We start from the raw sequence: 20,688 nt of genomic DNA, 5'->3' as shown, positions 1-20,688 counted from the left end.
CACAACAGAGTTCTTCCTCTACTAGTATCGCCTTGTCTCTGGCCTCTAGGACCCCTAGAAAATCTACCACCTCTTCCTTGACCAGTGGCACTAAAACCTCCGCTGGAAGAACTGGAACTGGCTACACTTCACTTAAAACTCTGAGTCTTGCGAGGTCATTGAGATGCTTGAACTTTGCCTTTATCGTCTTTCCTTTAATTGCCATTATTTTCTTCTTCTTCACTTTCGCTAGGCATATTCTCAAAATCCTTAATCCTTAACAAAATCTCATAGAACTCCTGATAAGTATCGCAAGGAATAGTGGTCGCCATAGAACACCAGTTCTTCTTAGTACCTAATCTGAAACGACGAAGCATCTTAACTGGATTAGCAGCAACCTCCAGATGATAACGAGACAAATAAGTGAATCTCCGGTAATACTCATTCGCCGTCAACTTCCCCTGCTTCAATTCAGTAAATTCTTGCTTCTTGCGATCAATATACTCAGGGGGAACAAACCTTTTTCGAAACACCTGTTTAAATACTTCCCAGTCAGCCACTTCCTCTGGGGTCAAATGACGAACCTCTTGTCCCCACCAGGATGCTGATTCTTTACCTAAAAACCAAGAAGTCGTCTCTACCCACCTTTCAGAAGGAAGATTCCCTTGACTCTGTAACACTCGAAAAGTCTTTTCAATATGCTCAAGCCACCGCTCTGCACCCTCATCTCCTTCATGAGCCTCAAACTTATCCATCTTTAGATTATACATGGTCTCCAGAGGAGTCCTCTGAGGAGGGTGAAGAGTAGACTAAATAGCAGTAGCAATAGCTTCCCTTAACTGAGTTATATCGGGGAAACTAGGCTCAGCTGAGCGACGTGGTTCCCTACGAGGCGGCATAGTTTTGACAGAAGACACTAAAACAATTAGAACACTCACAAAATATGCAGGACTGCCAAACCTATGCTCTAATACCAAACCAACACACCCCGACCGAAATCAAGGTGTGCTGGCCGTCACGTGAGGGTGACGTAACCATGTGCATAGTGCAAAAGCAAAAATAATAATAAAAGTACGAATAAATAAAAACCAAACTACTAAAGAAGCTAGTTAAAGTAATACACTAGTGTCAGACTAAGTGTGATAAACAATAATCAAAGCACAAAAAGCCTAAGTGCAGTCCAATAGGACGAATACTAATTACACAACACCCAAAGGTGATCCTACATTAGTGATGTTCTGTCAGAACCACCGTTAAGTTCTCGTGAGCCACCAAAGTGCTTCTAACTAGAACTGGAGGGGTGCGAAACAGAAAATGTGAGTGGGCAAAAACAAAGTTTTTCAAAATCATTTCATTCTCAAAAGTTCTAACCCCTCTTCATAAAACCTGTATAATTTCCCAGAAAATAGAATATATAAATATGTCACAACTATGCTCAGAGTAGTAACATTCACAAATATGTATGTATGTATGCAAGCCATGTCAACTAACTCAGCATATGATGTAAGTAACCCAGGTAATGTCAATCAATACAGAATATATGTCAGTCGGAGTTACCTAACAAGACTTGTACGGCTGAATCTAGAGCTCAAATCCACATCTTAACAACTATACCTGCACACTAGTCGGAACCACCTAAAGTGGTCTGTACGACAGAATTGGGTGTAAATAAATACGCTTAAGTGCTACGATCACATGAAGACTGTGCAAATAATCGTGGGTCACCTATGAGTTGGAACCACCTAAAGTGGTATGTACGACAGGACTATGCACTTAACTTGGATCCAAGATAAGCGTGTGGTGTGGGAGGTGAACATCACGTGAAGGAACGTGCCCTACTCTGGGCGGGAGCACTAACACTGAGGTGCAGGTTTATGAGCTCTCAATGCATCTCACATAACTACTAATTCACAACCATAAACTATAAACTTACCTAGCACTTACCTGTGCGTCCGCAGCACCAATCATAAATATATGCAACTACTAATGCATAATTAAAATAGGCAAAGACTATGCATGGCATTTTGAAACATATAAACGCTTAATTTCATTTTCTGGGAAAAATCACAAGTATATAGGTATATACGGAAAACCAAAAGCCCACTCACTAGTATATGGAAGGGTTGTAGCCCCAAGCCTTGAGTGACTGCGCTCGTCCTCAGGATAGGTCTCACCTATATGCGAAACAACTATAAAAACGTCAATTTAAAGCACATAACCAAAACTAGGTAATAACTTCTCATACAATGCTCAAATGGGGTGTTTGAATACACTAATGTGATCTACTCAACCTCACGAACATCCCCATATTTTTAAAATAATTTTCTGACCTCCCACGTGCTGTCACGCGCTGGCCAAGGCACGGCCAGACGCGCCGGCCACGCGCAGGCACGTGCCTGGCACTTGTGTGGTAACCCTAACGGCGTTAGGGAATATTTTTTCCAAAAATGGAATATACCGTTATATATACCTGACGCCGTTAGTATATTCCGTCAAAGTTAACAGAATATTCCTTGTCTTCTTCGGTGAGTCTTGCCAGTCGTTGTCATCCGCCACTGTCAGCGCCGCCGTCTATAACTCGAATTCTCGCTGGAAACTGAAAAATTTTCAAAACTTCATATCTTATTCATTTCTCAACCAAATTCCATGAAATTGGGACCAAAATGAAGCTTAAAATGAGTAGAACAAAATCTTACCACTTTGAAGCCCTAAAAATGCTGGAATCTCGCTGGAGAATCCTCGATATTTCCGGCCAAACTTGCAACTCATTGAACCTGGGCTTCCCGACGTCCAAAACACCTCGTTTTTCTTCTCTAAGCTTCGTGAGAGTGATCTAAAGCCTCCTATGACCTTAAAAACTCCTAAAATGGTATATATGAACTTAGAAGGTTTCAAGTCTCACAAATGGTATATATGAACTCTGAAGGTTTCACGTGTGCATGAACAGTGCATGAAATCTGGGGTTAGAGTTCTCGAGGTTTTCGAAGGTTGGTCTCACAATTGGTATATATGAACTCAGAAATTTGCAAGGAGTTCGAATCTTACCTTCTAGACATCGATCCGTATGTGAAAGGTTGGTTTTGAAGTTCGTTCGTACACTTGCAAGGGAAATGGAAGAAAATCCAATAGAAAGTAGAGACAGAAAGCTCACGGGAGTGTATGGTATGGGTGTGTGTGTGTACTATAGAGTCAACCACCAAAAACAACTAAACAACACACCAAAATGGCAAATACCCACCAAGGGTAAAATCGTCTTTTCACACTAAACGGTACAATTAAATGGGGACGGGCTATCACACTCCAAACATTGTTTGAGTTTTATTTGTTCTTTTCTCTTTATCAAAGGAAAGGATCGAGTTGTTCAGCCAACCAAAGTATTTACAAGAGTCACACCAAAACATTGTCTTCGACAAGCGAAATTTATTTTTAAGGATATATAGTGATTACACCTCCAAAACAAAAATCTTGTTTCTACTAAAACATCCATGAAGGCCTACTTGTTTGCCCTAAAAGATGAGTATTTCAATGTATTTTTATTTATTTATTTTATTGTATAGTTATTTCTATTAAATTATTATTTACTAATATTTGTAGATTTTTATTGCTACTTAGACCCCAAGTATTAAAAAATTGGAGCAAACGTATGTATCATTTTGCTAATATTACATAACTTCACTTTCAACAATTTGCAGGTTTTAAAGGTGGCCTCAAATTTTATCCTTCTGTATAATGTGAATCCAGTTCTAAAAGGTGGAAGCGCATTTGGAGTAATCTCTTTGGGGGCATAGAGCTTATATTTGATTGCCCATAAGAATGGTCTGTTAAGTTCCGCGCGTTTTTGGTCATTTTTCCTGATTTAATGACTGAATATGTTTTTAATGCTTCGAATTTTTTTTTTTTGGTAATCCTATGTTTCCAAGTATTTTGTCATTTTAAGGGAAAAACAATCATAATAGATTGATGTTATGATTTGTCATCCACTATATGAATGTTTAGGGTAGTCAGAATAGAATAACATGACAGTTATTTGCATCATCTTGATCATTTGGATGCCTGGTTCATGAAAATATTATATATTGTACATGTGTGTATTCGATTATATATGCATGGGTGAATGCGTGTTTCTCTGTCTCTGTCAATTTGTATTGGTTTTCTGTTTTAGGTTGGTTTAGTTAATGGGGTTTGTTTTAGGTTGATTTAGTTAATGGGGTGTATCCGATTATATATTGTTTTTGTTTTTGTTTTAGGTTGATTTTATATAGTTGCTTCTTTGCCATGTTAAAACAACTTGGTTCAAATGATCGGAGTCTTAACTTTCAATTTGGTTCCAGTTCATGAATAATATTGTATCTGGTTTATAATTCTCTGCTTACCATTATGTTTATCTACCATTTATGTAATCTTGGAGCAACTAGGTTATAAGTGAATGGGCTCAAAGGGGATTTCCTAGTGAATGTGTTGGAAAGAAAAGGGTTTGGTGATAGGCGGAGAAAATGGATATTGGGCTGCTTGAAATCTACCAACTTTCCATTATAATAAATGGCCGACCAAGGGGTAAGTTTGGAGCGTCAAGAGGACTTAGACAAGGTTATTCTCTTTTGTCTTTATTGTTTAATCATGTCTACAACCTGATTGGTGCATTTTATGCAAGAAAAGTTCAAAGTCTGTTGACCATTTGTTTGTTCACTTTCCGGTGGCTTTAACTCTCTAGTTGAATTGTTTAAGGAGTTCGGTATCAGTTGGGTTTTACCCAGGCATTGTTATTCTATTATGGTAGAGGAACATAAATTATTAGGAAAGGGGAAGAAAATCAAGGTCTTATGGGGATGTATAGTTTTAGTTATTTTTTGGGTCATTTGGATGGAAAGAAACAAGCAGATTTTTTAGGACAACGAAGGTAGTAGAAGGGAGGATATGTGGGATAATGTTTGGTTATGGTCATCTTTGTGGGCTTCGGTTACTACAGAATTTAGAGATTTGTCTTTTTTAAAAATTTGGCGTGACTAGAATGCGGCTATTACTTAGTTTTGTGTTGTTTTCATGGTTTCTAAATGTCTGGGTGATCATGCTATTTATCTTGTTTTGTTTGTGCCTTTGCGGACTTCTTGTCTGCTTTTGTATTTTGATTGTTTCTTCTTCAAAAAAGGTTATAAGTAAAACTTCCTTGCAGTGATTTGGGTTATTATTGTATCTTGGCCATCTTGCCTCACTCTCTCCTTCTCTCCCAGGCTAAAGTACAAATTAATGGCTGCTTCCCACCCCCCACAGGAGGCGGCGTTGCTGAAGGCTGCCCAAAGGTATGCTTATTGGTTTTCTATTTTTTATTTATTTATTTATTTATATTATATGTATGGGTACCGTATTTAATTTTAATCGTCTTTGTCCAGATGAAACAACATGAAGAGTATGCTAGGGCTGAGGTCCTTTGTCTTCAGAGCAAGGTTTGCACCTTCCCTCCCTCCCTCTGGTTTTTATTAACTTCAGCATGATCATTTTGTTCATAATTACAAACTCTCTGTCAGGACCCATATTAAGGGCATACTGACAGTCTTCAACCTCTTTTTTAGGCTGCAGAGCTTCACGCAAAGAAAAGCAAGGTGAAGATATGGACGAACTACACACCCACTCCTACATATCCAAAAACAATTGATAACAAGAATTTGGCTGGAAAGGTAAAGCAACATTCTTGTTTTTTCTTTTTCCAGATTTGGGAGGAGTGGAGGTTACCATTAGCATACATTTTTGTTTTCCTTTAATCCCCTTCATCCCTTCCCCATTTTTTTAAAAAAAAAAAAGAAGAAGAAAGAATTCGATCTTCTGGGTTGTAGGCTTGGACCGTCACAGTGGGAAGTCTGAAGCCCAACTTTGCGAATCACGTGGATTGGGGGTCTTTAATGCCACCGTGAAGTATCAGGAAATACCAACTTATGTTGGGCGTACTCGACAGCGACGTGTGCAGAGGCCCTATACTTCATGGAGATCGGAGAGCGCATATCAGTGGACATTACTAGCATGATCGAGAGTGCCAAGGACAACATGTTACCAGATGGCACGAATTTGCCTGAGAATGGCTTCCAAGTCATGGCAAAGGGTGCCCTTTGTCAGCAGGGCTGGCCCTTCAAGGTAAATCTATTTGCATATTCTTCATAAAATAAATTATTAAATTTTAGATTTTGAATGTCGATAATAACTTGGTTTTGTTTCCAGGGTAAGGAAGTGCTATTTTTCTTGGGTGAAGTTAAGAAATTGTTGGCCGAACAAGAGATGAAACAAGCACTTGATTTTGGCCCAATTTGTGCCATTTTGGATTGTCATCCATGCATGTTATCCTTTGCGAAGGTATTGTCTTGTTACTCTCACTCTTTTTTGAATATTACGAGTGTAAAACTTTAACTTATATATGGGAAGGCTCTGACAAAAGTTTAGAGATTTGGGTTTTTGTATATATTCAAGGTTGTTGTGGATTTTCTAGGAGTTGGATGATAAAAAAGGGCAAGGCTTTGGGAATAGCTGAGCTATATTGTGTTGTGCCTTGTGCCTTGTCTTTGGTTTAAGAGTGTACGGTGAAATTTGTGAGGGCTAAGTAATAGAAATGCGTGAATAAATGAGAGGTGAGAGAGGTGAGAGACATGGTAAAGTGAGCTACAGACATGTCTCTAGAGATTTCAAAGTCGAGCAAAAGGTCATCATTTTGAAGATGTGGATGCCATTTGTCTTACAATGCACTTGGTGTTGAAATAATTATGATAGAATTCTCTCTTTTAAACAGTTTTAGGAGACCATTGTTACCCCCGAAAAAAAAAAGCCTTATGGGATTGCATTACGCACTTAATACGTGTGCGAGAATGAAGGGAAGGTTGTGATCAAGCGGTGTCACTTGTGTGGCTATGGACACAACTTGCATCAGGTCTGCAGAGCAGGTTATGGCAGCAGCTCTACAGGGAAAAAGTACTGGATAGTGCATGACAATGCCTTTGGGAAGATTAGGGTGGAGAGGGGCAGAACGCTTTTGGCATTGGGGGTGTTGGGCATGCCTAATGATGAAGTGCGGGCATTTTTGCGCCTTAGTAGGGGAGCATTGGCCTTTGGCCATCACTAGGCCACTCCCTTCTGGCAAGAAGGGGAGACATTTCCTGCAAGGGTGAAGAAAGAAGAGCATCAAAAGATTGTAAAGAGGAGCTGGTTTGAGGGAAGACTTGAGGACGAATGAATGATCCAACAATTGATACTAACAATACTTGACACAATTACAGGAGAGGGATGGGAAGTGAGCAAATTCAAACTCTGGTAATCAAATAGCTTCTTAATTTTGAATAGTATCATATGCGTGACCGAATTACATGAGATGGATGGCAACAGAAGCAAATTCAAACTCTAGTGACCAAATAGCTTCTTAATTTTGAATTGTGTCACATACTTGTTCCAATTACATAAGAAGCTATTTGGTCACTAGAGTTTGAATTTGCTCCCATTGCCATCCATCTCATGTAATTCGGTCATGCATGTGGCACTATTCAAAATTAAGAAGCTATTTGATTACCAGAGTTTAAATTTGCTCACTTTCCATCCCTCTCTCGTAATTGTGTCAAGTATTGTTAATATCAATTGTTGGATCATTAATTCATCCTTAGGTCGTCCTTTGGACCAACTCCTTTCTACAATCTTCTGATGCTCTTCTCTCTTCACCTTTGTAGGAAATGTCTCCCACTTCTTGCCAGGAGGGAGTGGCCTAGTGATGGCCAGAGGCCAATGCTCCCCTGCTATGGTGCAAAATGCCTGCAATTCATCATTAGGCATGCTCGACACCCCAATGCCAAAAGCATTCTGCCCCTTTCCACCCTAATCTTCCCAACGACACTGTCATGCACTATCCAATACTTTTTCCCTGTAGAGCTACTGCCATAACCTGCTATGCATACCTGATGCAAGCTATGTCCATAGCCACACAAGTGACACCGCTTGATCACATCCTTCCCTTCATTCTCGCACACATATTCAGTGCATAACGCAATCCTATAAGGCTTTTGTTTAGGGAGGGGGTTAACAATGGTCTCCTAAAACTGTTTAAAAGAGAGAATTCTATCAGAATTATTTCAACACCAAGCGCATTGTAAGACAAATGGCATCCGCATCTTCAAAATGATGCCCTTTTGCTCGACTTTGAAATCTCTAAAGACATGTTTGTAGCTCACTTTACCATGTCTCTCACCTCTCCCACCTCTCATTTATTCACGCATTTCTATTACCTAGCCCTCACGAAATTCACGGAACACTCTTAAACCAAAGACAAGGCACAACACAATATAGCTCAACTATTCCCAAAGCCTTGCCCTTTTTTATCATCCAACTCCTAGAAAATCCACAACCACCTTGAATATATACCAAAACTCAAATCTCTAAACTTTTACCAGAGCCTACCCATATATAAGTTAAAAGTTTTACACTCATAATATTCAAAAAAGAGTGAGAGTAACAAGACAATACATTCGCAAAGGATAATATGCATGGATGACAATCCAAAATGGCACAAATTGAGCCAAAATCAAGTGCTTGTTTCATCTCTTGTTCGCCCAACAATTTCTTAATTTTACAAGACAATACCTTCGCAAAGGATAACATGCATGAATACTAATGCCCTCTTCAAGCATTATTATCTTTTTTTTTCCCCTTCATTTTATGAGAAAATGAATGTGATCTTCCCCTCCCACCACAAACTACGTATAGATACAAGTCTTTCGTTCACAAACCATTGATTTGTAATTTGGTATTATTTCCATGTATTCATATAACATCAGATGGGTTCAAAGATTTGTTAGCAAATATATTAAAATAAACAGTTAAATGGGTACCCGTTTATAACCGCGGGTAATACACATAACCACCTATTTAAATTTCACGAGTAACGATTACCCATAATTGTAACCGTGAGTTTGAAATGGGCGGGTAACCGCAGTTACCCATACCCGTGGGTATTTTGCCCATCCCTATGTAACAATCAACATATAGATGCATCCCATTCTAACCCACTCAACTTTATAAATAAACCAAAAAATATTTTAATTTGACTCCTTGATTAGGAAAAGAGACTTTGCAAATGAGCACCTATTGTCATGTGGGGAGCTATCATCTCAAATTTTGCTCAAACTAGTTGTCCTCATGAGTCATGGAATCTGTTCAACGACTATGTATTAGAATATGGCTTTTGTGGACTCTGCCATAATATTGGCTGTTCTGCGAGCCTGTTCTTCCTTTAGCTGTTACGCCTAGAGGTATGCAAATCCATGGGCTAATGCAGATGAATTCCGATTGTGATTTCCGTTCTTTCTAGCATGATAACGAAGTTGGATCAAGTTGGCCAAAGAGAACCGTGCTAGGAAGATTAAGAAATCACTGAAGTTCATGCCTGCATTAAAAAGAAAAAATTAGCAAGCAGATTGGGATTTTTCCTTTTTCCACCCCCATTTAAACAAAGCTTTAGGTTATTGCAGGTTCATCTGCTAGAATATTAGGATACGGTACACTGTCATCTACTGAGTTTAAGCTTTCTTCAAAAGTTTGCACTTTAGCTGTATTAGCGGCAAGGTTCCGTTGGCAGAGACCTTACATCCTTGATGTCTTCTATGTACTCCATAGCCTTGTAGTAGTAGTCTCTCTAAAGAAAATCCCACTATAATTTAATAGATATAAATTAGTGCCACTAGAACACTAGCATCATTAGTTTTACATGGAATGGTTAAAATTTAATACACGAGAGACTCTGGCAGTAGTGTTCCACTTACCACCCAACAAATCTTATAAGCTTTGAACCAGTTGTGGTTTATGGAAATTGCATCTTCCTGAAAGTATTATGAACACAAATAAGATGAAAAAAAATCCGTTCATTGATAGGAGCATATTTATGCTACTTAGTTATGTTATTTCCTTACATTTAGTGAGCTAATAACTACTTATTAGAGTGTTTTAAGCTATTTTCGTTTGTTTGTAGGTCCTAATGACAAAATTGGCAAGAAAAGGCAATTTTGAGCCTTTTAGAGCAGTTTTGGGCTTATTTTGGATAGCTTGTATATGAAGCAAGGTGGATGGACGAATTTGGAGCAAAAGAGGTTAGAAACATGCTACAAATCAGAAAAGGAAAGTTCATGACAAAGAAGATAAGGAAAGTGCAAGAAAAGAGGAAACATTATCCAAAACCTTATCCAACCTTATCTTATCCTAACCTAATCTTGTTCTACCTTAATCCTAGCTGCAAGTGGACCTAAAAACCTAACTTCTAGAAGCCCTATCTGACCCTAAAAGGGTGCCACACCTTCCCCCTCTTTTATGCCTTCTAGAACACCCAAAATCAGCCATAAAACACTTAGTTTCTAGACGGCCCAATTTTGGACGAAAATTCTTAAACCTTTTTCTGATTGGATTTTGATTTTATTTGGCCCTTTTTCTCTTGGATTTGGATTGTATAAGTCCATATCTGAGATTAATTGGGCTAAGACTTAATTCCCAAATCCTTGCCGCAACTTAGGGGCCCTAAACACTTATATCAGCTAGGTTTAACCCTAAATCTGATTGCTAGGGTTTCGGCCATGCTATATATATATATATGTCTATTATTGTGCTGCACCCGCTTGGACACCCTAGGCAGCCATTCATCATTCAAATCATTCATTCATTCAACCCATTCACCATCCATTCAGAAATACACTTTGTGCCGCAAGTCCTAGGGAGAAGGAGTGCCGTGGCTTCCATAGGAGAAAGACCATCTTGTGCTGCAAGAAATCTGCATCCATTGGAGACTTTCAGAGTTCTTTCTTCCCTTGTTTCGTTTCCATGTTTATTTTAATTTGCTTTTCAATTGTTATGAACATGTGTAACTAAGTTTTTCTTAGTTAGAGGTGAATTCAAAGCCATGGGCATATGTTTTATATGAATTGTGGATGTGATTTACTTAATTGATTTATTGAGAACTTGTTCTTGTGTGTTGATTAAGGATGCATACTTAGTTTTCATACATGAATTTGATGCTAGGATATAAGGGAATTTCACCTAATCGTTATGACCTTATATTCATAAGTAGTAGAAATCACTAGTCATGATTGTATTAAGTAAATTCTAGGCAAGAGTATCATGCAATTCATAGTTACAAATGCCTAGTCAATGCTTAGGGTTTTCAAAAAGCTTAATGATCTTTGATTTTATCTCTATTATATGCAGTTCATGTAGGGAATTTGATAAGAATAATTTGATTGTCGATGAGTATTCCATCCAATTCAATGAAACTAGGAAAATCTGAAAGTTAATTTGTGCTTTTCACAATTAATTTGGGGCATTGTCATTCATGGTTTAAAGGGATAAAATCTGGAAATCAATTTGTGTTACATATGTGCATGTGTGGAGAAGGATCCTCTAACTAGTCTTTTTCCCATTCAATTCACCTAATTTAGTGCCTAATTTGTTTAGTTTACAATCTGTCCATTTTAATTAATTTCGTCCAAATCAATTCCCCATTTTATTAAGTGTGTTAGATTAGTTAGAAAAGAGTTTGAATCTGTCCAAATTAGTGTCTTGAGTCTAAGTTAGTTAAATTTCGTCCAAATCACCCTTTAGAGTCTAGTTTGAGTCTATTTATGTGTTTTGGGCTGTTTTGAGTCTTTTTAAGTTGTTTTGAGTCATATAGGTCTAGGTTAGTGTTTTAAAGTTTAATTTTGTGTTTTTAAGTCAGTTTAGAGTAGATTAGCATCCCTAGTTAATCCCCGGTTAGAACGATCCCTACTTGAATTTATACTACAATTGTCACAAATAGGGTTTAATTTGTGTGTCAATATAATTTTCACATCATTCATCAAGCATGAAGACAGTTTTTTATTTTGATTGAAAAGAAAGGGTTGCAAGAGGCTGAAATGACAACTTGATTTACACTACATGAAGCTTTGAGATAAAACAAGATCCTGGATATTGAGATCAAGAAACAAGCAGGGCCAAGTCCGTTTCAATCAGCCAAAGGCAAATGTAAAATGCTAAACAGAAGGCACATACTGCTATAAGTTTTCTGTTATAGTGGCTATAAAGGTCACACTGCAAATGGAGAGTGATTTACTTGGAAAACCTCTTATAATCATTGCATGCTTTCATACTTCTACTTTATGATAGGGCGAAACAAACTTGAAGAAGTAGAAGAAATACCAAATTATGATACCATCCGCTAGGCACAAAGATAATCTCATTTGGTTCTTGAATGCACTCCAACCAGACAGCCTGCTCAATAGATTAACATATGGTTTCAACACAAAAAAAAAGATGCAAAGCCGGGAACATTTGTTTCACCAACATCATCAAAGATATTATATACACAGCTTTTCATATTCCTGAAGTTCAAGCGAGGGAAAGAAAGAGATAGAGTTCTATAATATGCTTCATTTATCAAAGCAATACACAATCCAGTGTCCCAGACTCCCAACACAGATGTCTCTGAATACTGTTAGTGCAGGAAATTGTAAACTTTCCTGCCAAACACAAGATGACTTTGAGAAGGAGAGACGAAAAGCCACCGTTTTTTGCCACACACATTCGCTGACCAGCTATATGACCTGGAACATCAGCATGAAGAGGAGTCCAAGTGCCTGCATAAACCACAGAAAGGGAGCTAAATCTCCTTGAAAATTTTGACTTAGATCATACCTATGACTAGAAAGTGAGAGAGACCGAATGAATGTATCACAAATATTCCCAAACCTTCTGCTCCCATGTAAACAAAACGATAATCTGAGCAACTTGCTTCGTTATTTTCTGAGTAAATGTTGGGATCCTTATGCATGTGATAATTGTCAAGATACATGTTGGGCCAATCATCACAAAAGAGCACCAGAGTTGTGTATGCTTGGTATTCTGGGTACTCCTGGAGATCAGAATACCAAGGGATGATAGAACAAGTCAGGGGACTAAGCTAGAAATCTGAGATGTTACCTTATACTAGACACACTGATAGTCTGATACGGGCAAAGTGATAGACTCTCAGAGCTGAATGTCCCAAGTACATGTGCAAAGCCCACATACACCCGAGGCAGACAGTAACAAGGATATCAAAGCATAAAATCACCAGGAAACTAACTCCTCAACTGCCCCAAAATTCCCCGCAAATAAAGGGTGAATTCAAAGCTTCTAACTAGCACCTTAACAAAATGCCAGTCCTTCAAATACAGCAACTCCTTGCTCGTAGCTTCATGACTTGAAGCATAACTATGCTCCTGAATGGGGTCCCCGAGCCATTGCTCAACAAAGTGTGCAACGGTCATTTCCATTCTCTTCTGATGTGTGAATTCTCTAGTACCACAATCTGCACCCTATAAGTGACAAAATATCACCACAGAAAAAACAAAACAAAATAAAAGGGGTGGTGGGATTAATTAGGATTAATTTAGGATTAATTCCTCTAACATACTTCTTAATCATGACAATCATACATCACCTAAAAACTACTTAGCACTGAAATATTACACCAAAAATACCAAGCTTGAATCTTTAACTACAGAAAACAAAACAGGGCTGATAGATTAGCTAATATCTAATTACCACATAATCAATCTTCTTAATTATGATTAATTCCTTCTAAACACACTTCGTAATTCATATTTAATTTCACTAAATCGGATTTCTGCAAGAAATTTAGTACCTGAACTTTGGATTTTCCGAAATGGGTAGCGAAAAATTGAAGATTTGGCTGGCCGTTGTCGGTGACCCAATCTGCAAGCTCCCCAATCGTCCATGAGACCTGTGAGCACCACAGGCTGGTTTTTCTCCAGGTACCTCCCCACGAACTCGTTGTACCCCAGTTTTTTCCCGCTCCCCTTCTCTATTTGCCCCCCAATTTGAATACCCACGTTTTCTTCTCCCAGCTTATTCTACTTCAGCGAGTTAATTCGGATTTCCAACGTTCGGTTTCTCTGCGCGCCCTCTTTGATTTCGGGAAGACGACTTGAGTTGGGCCAGGCCGGGCCGGGGAGGTCCAAAGTGATTTTAAAGGGCCCAAATTTGGCCGAAGTTTTATTTTTTATTTTTTATCAAAACAAAATTCATTAAGGAGAAAAACCACGAGAACACCTGTTTCCAATACTGTCAAAATTAAAAGCATTAAGAGCAATAGAGGGTAAGCAATTATCCCATATGTGAGGAGTCTCAACCGAAAGACCCAGGTAAGCTAAGGCATCCGCGACAAATTTGCCTCCCTGGTAGATATGGTTCCACACCACTTGACTAAATGAGCAAGCAATACAACGTGCATCCTCAATGATAGTTCTAATCTTCCAAGGAACCTCCTAATTTCCTTGAACTGCCTCAATACAAGCTTGGAGTCTTCCTCTTATCATTACCTTTTGGAAGCCCTTGGATCGAGCAAACTTGAGTCCTTCTTTTAAGCACATCGCTTCAGCAAACGAAATAGTGATCCCATTAAGATTGAAGGCACCCGCATCCACAACTTGGCCATCATAATTTCTGATAGTGTGGAAAAATGAGTTTTGATATATTTCCAAAATAATATGTGTTTACAACAAGAGCACAATATAAAGCAGCAAACAAAACACAAGGGAGAAGGGACATGCCACATTCTCCTTGATTTAAGGACTAAACAAATGGATTTTGACTAATTGCAAGGCACTCCTTGATTTAAGGAGATTTACATCAAAAAGTCACCTAAAAACCCTAGTTTCTAGGAGCAGCAACATGTTGCTGCAGGAAGTATGATGCTCTCAAGAAGGAGCAGCGATAAGACTTGCTGCTACTGAAAACTAGGGTGGCTGCAGGTTTCCCTTGCTGTGGCTTTTCGTTCAAGACTCCCCTTCAAGCTGGATCCATAAGATTAATGGAGATAAACTTGCCAAGAAGGTGCTGAAAATGTGTAGTTGGCAATGCCTTGGTAAACAAATCAGCCAATTGATCATGGCTACGAGTAAAGAGAGTTTGAATAACTTTGGACTGAACTTGAGCTCGCACATAATGACAATCCACCTCAATATGCTTGTTACGTTCATGGAAGATCGGATTGGATGCAATGTGCATCGCAGCTTGGTTGTCGCACATGAGGGGCATTGGTGCATTGCTAGGGAACCCCAAATAAAAAAGAAGACTCTTGAGCCATATAAGTTCACACACAGTGGAAGCCATTGCCCGATATTCTACCTTAGCATAAGAGCGAGCAATGACATTCTATTTTTTGCTTTTCCAAGTGACCAAATTACCACCTACGAAAGTATAATAACCCGTGGTTGACTTTCCATTGAGAGCATTGCCCGCCCAATCTGCATGCGTATAGCCTTGTATTTGGGTTGAACCATTATTTCTCATGAGACTACCATGCCTAATGGACCCTTTGAGATACCGTAGTATCCTTTTAACAACATGAAGATGTGTAACAGTGGGAACATGTATAAACTGGCTAATAAGACTCACGACATAAGTAATATCAGGTCGTGTAATAGTAAGATAAATGAGTTTACCAACTAATCGTTGATAGTAACTTACGTGAGTAAGAAGTTCCCCAACCATGTCCAACTTGAGCTTGTAATCCAAGGAGTAGTGACTGGTTTACAATCAAGCATACCGACCTCTTAAAGACGATCCAACACATACTTTCTTTGGTTAAAAAACAGTCCATTATGGGAAGTTGCCATCTCAATGCCAAGAAAGTAGTTTAGCTTACCAAGATCTTTGATAACAAACTTTTGATGAAGAAACCATTTGAGGATCACAATCTCGTCCATATTGTCGCTAGTTATGATAAGATCATCGACGTAAATTAACACCACCAATTTACCCAATGAACCTATGCGAATAAACAAGGATGAATCTGCATTACTCTTAGAGATTCCTACCTCTTCCAAAACCAAGCTTAACTTAGCGTACCATGCTTGAGGAGACTGTTTTAACGCATAAATGGCTTTGTGAAGTTTATAAACAAGGCCATTTTTGGAGGCTTGTGGATGTCCAGGAGGTAGTTGCATATATACTTATTTTTCAAGTTCCCCATGCAAGAATGCATTTTTCATGTCCATTTCCATAAATGGCTTTGTGAAGTTTATAAACAAGGCCATTTTTGGAGGCTTGAGGATGTCTGGGAGGTAGTTGCATATATACTTCTTTTTCAAGTTTCCCATGCAAGAATGCGTTTTTCACATCCATTTGGAATAAGAACTAACCTTGGTTAACTGCCACAAAAAGAAGAACCCGAACTGTATTCATCTTGGTCACAAGCGCAAAAGTCTCCTTGTAGTCCACCCCATATGTTTGAGTAAAGCCCCGAGCCACTAATCGTGCTTTATAACGCTCAATAGAACCATCAGAATGGAATTTGAGCTTGTAGACCCACTTACTGCCCACGACTTTCTTGCCACAAGGGAGGTGGACACCCCAAGTGTGGTTGTCGTTAAGGGCTCATAATTCCCTGGGTTCATGGTGGTTTGAGATAACACTGAGAAAAGCTGCATGGGAAGGTGAATAGCGATGATATGCAAGAGTGATTGGATGCCGTGTTGCATAGGTAACATAGTCCAGCAGTTTAGGTGGAAGTTGGCATGCTCATGGAGGATTTCTTCTAACTGGAAGTGGGTCAACCTCTTGACGGCTGGGAGATGTTGTTATGGCCTCGCCATGAGAATGTGGCACATGGCAAGTTCTTGAAGAATTAGGAGAATGAGAGGCATCGGAAGCAGGAGCATGAGCGACATCAACTTGAAGATAGTCTAAGTTAATATCCCCACTAGGATTAGGCAGTGGAATCAAATCCTCCCAAGTCTCCCCTTTACTTGACTATGCGGTTCCTTTGTGAAAATAAGGAATGGAGTCCTCAAATTTTACATCTTGAGACACCACAATCTTGTTAGTAACATGATTAAAGCATTTATACTCTTTCTGAGTTGAAGAGTAGCCCAAAAACACACACTTAATAGATCAGGGATCCAACTTATCACGATGAGATGCTTGAACATGCACAAAACATGCACATCCAAACACTTTTAAATGTGACAAATCTATGGGCCGATTTTTAAGAACTTTATAGGGTGATTTAAACCCCAAAATTCGACTTGGAAGCCTGTTTATCAAATATGTGGCAGTGAGCATGCCTTGTGACCAAAAATTCTTAAGAATGTTTATGTGAAGCATCAGAGAACGTGTCTTCTCTAGGAGGTCTCTATTTTTCCTCTCGGCCACCCCATTTTGTTGAGGTGTCCCAACACAACTTGTTTGATGAAATATGCCATGCATGCTCAAACATTGTGTCATGTTGTTAGACATGTATTTGGTGCCATTATCCGACCTTAATATTTGAAGATTGGACTCAAAACGAGTAGTAACAAGGTTGTGAAAGTCTTTGAACATAGTAAACACTTCACTTTTGAATTTCAAGAGATATAACCAAGTGATTCTTGTGAAATCGTCAACAAATGTCACAAAATATTTGTAGCCATCAAATGATTCATTAATTGGACCCAAAATGTTTGAGTGTACAATTTCAAAAGGCTTACTAGCTCTAGACAAGGAAGAATTAAAATGTAGTCTAGCGAATTTGGAGAAATTACAAGTGTCACACTTGATAAGAGTTTGATACATAGTAGGAAATAACTTAGACAAAATAGGTGTGGATGGATGTGTTAGACGTTGGTGCCATAAATGTGGATCTTGGGGCTATTTTGAACTTGAGGCTGCACTAACTTGGAGGCCTTTGGACAGTGAGCAATTTCTTGGCAAATAGTAAAGAACATTGAGAAAGAAACCTTCACCAATCGCCTTCCCGGTGACTAGGTCCTGAAAAATCACATTTTTTGGTGAGAAAATTGCAAGACAGTTTAAAGTTTTGGTAATTTTTTCCAATGGAAAGAAGTTGAAAAGGGAAGGCAAGGACATATAGGGTAGTGGACTCAACTTGGTTCAAAATTAACATAATTTTTCCTCTACCCATAACGAAGACTCCTTTTCCGTTAGCAACAGACACTTGAGATGACATATTTTGAAATTCATGCAAGTTTGTTCTTTGGTTTGTCATGTGATCAGTGGCACCCGAATCAATGATCCAACAATCATGCACACAACTATTATTTAGAGCAGTAGAAAAAGCATGGAAAATACTTGGGATAGCTTCATGTGGTACACCTTCAGCCTCTGCTAAAAACCCCGCAAACTTGCCAAGCTAAACAAAATGCTTCTCGGATTCAGTCACCACTGCCTCATCAACCTTTCCATTCTCTTTCTTGTGTTGAAGAAATGAAGCAAATTCATTTATTAGAGCAACATGACTTGAAGTAAAATCCAATAGCCCATCAGTAGTGACATTATTTGAAGTAGACTCAACGAAGTTTGCCATAAGACTGACTTTGTATGGTGAACTAGTAGCAACTTTGTATGGTCTCTTGATGTCCTTGTTGACCTTTGGTTTCAGCTCGGGATGAAGTATCCAACACCGATCCTTGGTGTGACCAATCCCGTGATAGCCAATTCTAAGACAATGATCACACTTCAAGTCGGGGTGTTTAGCTTTGTAAACCTTCACCTCAGGTGATTGGTAATTCGAGGCATACGCTCGAGATTCTCGCGTGAGAACTTTGGTGTCCAATCTTATGACCTGTCTTCTGACTTCTTCATGTTAAATGGTGGCACACACGCTCGAGAAAGACAGAAGCTCTGAAGTCATCAAAATGTGACTTCTTAAGTCTTCATACTCCGAGCTCAAGCTTGCTAGTAGTTGAAAATTTTTGTCCTCCTCGGCTCTTTTTAACAACACGGTCGCATCTGTGATGTGAGGTTGATAGACATCTAGCTCATTCCACATAAGGGTAAGGTTGCCAAGATGTTGCATGAAGAACTTGTTTTCTTGTTGAAGAGCTGCAACGTCTTTCTTGAGTTGAAAGACACTGGTCGAGTTATTTTGATTGCCATACATTTCTTTCACTTGGTCCTATAGATGTTGTGAGGAATTAGAATAGCTGAAAATTTCAACAATTTTCCTCTCCTTAGAATTTAGCAACCATGACATAACTAACTGATCTTTGCACAACCATGCTTCATAATTTGGAGCTGAATTTTCTGATGCTTGAATGACTCCATTGATGAAGCCGAGCTTGGCCCTTCCACTAAGAGCCAAAGTAACTGCCTTTGACCAAGGAAGATAATCAAACTCATTCAGCAAAAATGAACTGAGTCTTTGATTTGGGTTGATATCAACCTCAGAGAAATTTGTAGCCGATGAGGCAAGAGAGCTCTTAGCTTCTTGATTGACTGAATTTTCTTCTGCCATATTGTTGGCTGAGAAGAATTAGGCCTAAGAAGGACACTGCTCTGATACCATGTGGAAAAATGAATTTTGATATATTTCCAATAATAATATGTGTTTACAACAAGAGCATAATGTAAAACAGCAAACAAAACACAAGGGAGAAGGGACACGCCTCCTTCTCCTTGATTTAAGGACTAAATAAATGGATTTTGACTAATTACAAGTCACTCCTTGATTTAAGGAGATTTACATCAAAAAGTCACCTAAAAACCCTAGTTTCTAGGAGCAGTAGCATGGTACTGCAGGAAGTATGATACTCGTAGGAAGATTGCAGGAAGGAGCAGTGATAAGACTTACTGCTATTGAAAATTAGGGTGGTTGCAGGTTTCCCTTGCTGTGGCTTTTCGTTCAAGAGATAGCAAAAGTCGTTGCAGCCTGATCCTTAGACACCGAACTATTAATGTTCAATTTGACCATGTCTTTCTCTGCCGAGGGAAGCCACTTGATGGTTCAAACATGAGGATTGGTACCTAACTTAGCCCCCAAGAAAGCTTTCCCGGTTCCAGCAGCTATGGAAACCCCACGAGTGGGGATGGGAGAGATTCCCCGGAAAACCAAGTTATTTATCTTTGATGTTGGTCTCTTGCTTATGAATTTGGTTATAGAATTTTCTGGTGGACATTATAGGACCTGCATAGGCGTGTTTGCTCGTGCTTGGTTTCGAATGAGGAACTAGGCAAAACATACCAAAGTTTGAGGTTTGTAAAGTTTTGAGTTACGCCTAAATATGTTGCATTTCTATGCTGCTTGTATTATTAACAAGTATAAAAACATGAGTATTTGAAGGAAAGAAAAAAACCGTACAAGTGCTTGTTATTGTGCACTCACTAATTATGGTTTAATACTAAGTTTTAAATTTATTCAATTGTGAAAACTTACTATTATGGATCGACTGTATGATCTACATAACATCAGTAACGTCAATACTTCGCTCATAATCGAAACATCTTGTTTTAGACCAGTTGTTATTAATCCTAAGTAAAATAAGAAGTTGTGCGTGTGGTTTTTTTTTTTTTTGGGGGGGGGGGGGTGGCTTTTATGAACTTGAAGTTTGTCATAATCTTTGTTATTAGTGGCGAGGGGAGGGGGGGTAACTTGGTGGGTGCTTTTATGAATTTATTAGTGATTGATTCTAACTTATTGCAACTTAAGTGATGTTCATAGTCACGTTAAACAGGTAATTAAAACATTATTAGGCTCCAATGCAGTTAGAAAATGTATTTTTTAAGATACAAATAAGTTTTCATAAAAATGATTTTGTTTCATTGTGGGGCATGAGGGGAGAGAGACAAGGAACAAGGTTACATCACTTCGATGGAAGTTCAGTTGAAAGCTTTGAAACCATTGGAAAAGATATTCACCAAATCTAGGATTCTCTAAGATTATATAGGAAA

The 20,688-nt window shown here is 38.8% G+C and overlaps 1 protein-coding gene and 2 pseudogenes across 2 annotated transcripts; 1 reads left to right on the top strand and 2 right to left on the bottom strand.

The window, feature by feature from the left end:
- Positions 1-128: 128 nt before the first annotated feature.
- LOC148691315 (uncharacterized) lies at positions 129-971 on the bottom strand (annotated as a pseudogene).
- A 3,712-nt stretch (positions 972-4,683) lies between these two features.
- On the top strand, positions 4,684-6,764 carry LOC137712851 (ribonuclease TUDOR 1-like). The gene is made up of 6 exons (XM_088684832.1): positions 4,684-5,125; positions 5,208-5,276; positions 5,367-5,420; positions 5,547-5,651; positions 5,808-6,102; positions 6,187-6,764. The coding sequence occupies exons 1-5, from the start codon at positions 4,988-4,990 to the stop codon at positions 5,883-5,885; spliced, it is 444 nt and encodes a 147-aa protein (XP_088540958.1). The 5' UTR covers positions 4,684-4,987; the 3' UTR covers positions 5,886-6,102; positions 6,187-6,764.
- A 2,011-nt stretch (positions 6,765-8,775) lies between these two features.
- On the bottom strand, positions 8,776-19,255 carry LOC137712188 (arginine-specific demethylase JMJ20-like; annotated as a pseudogene). Its single transcript, XR_015955657.1, has 9 exons — positions 19,002-19,255; positions 14,340-14,463; positions 14,071-14,082; positions 13,643-13,871; positions 13,143-13,313; positions 12,706-12,868; positions 12,481-12,593; positions 12,157-12,232; positions 8,776-9,382 (listed from the first exon to the last, which is right to left on the bottom strand). The product of XR_015955657.1 is annotated as an arginine-specific demethylase JMJ20-like (transcript).
- Positions 19,256-20,688: the final 1,433 nt, after the last annotated feature.

The sequence above is a fragment of the Pyrus communis genome, chromosome 14 (genome assembly GCF_041283825.1).
Source record: "Pyrus communis isolate YQ-2024b chromosome 14, ASM4128382v1, whole genome shotgun sequence".
Classification (NCBI taxonomy): domain Eukaryota; kingdom Viridiplantae; phylum Streptophyta; class Magnoliopsida; order Rosales; family Rosaceae; genus Pyrus; species Pyrus communis.
This window is presented reverse-complemented; position numbering and strand designations above follow the sequence as displayed.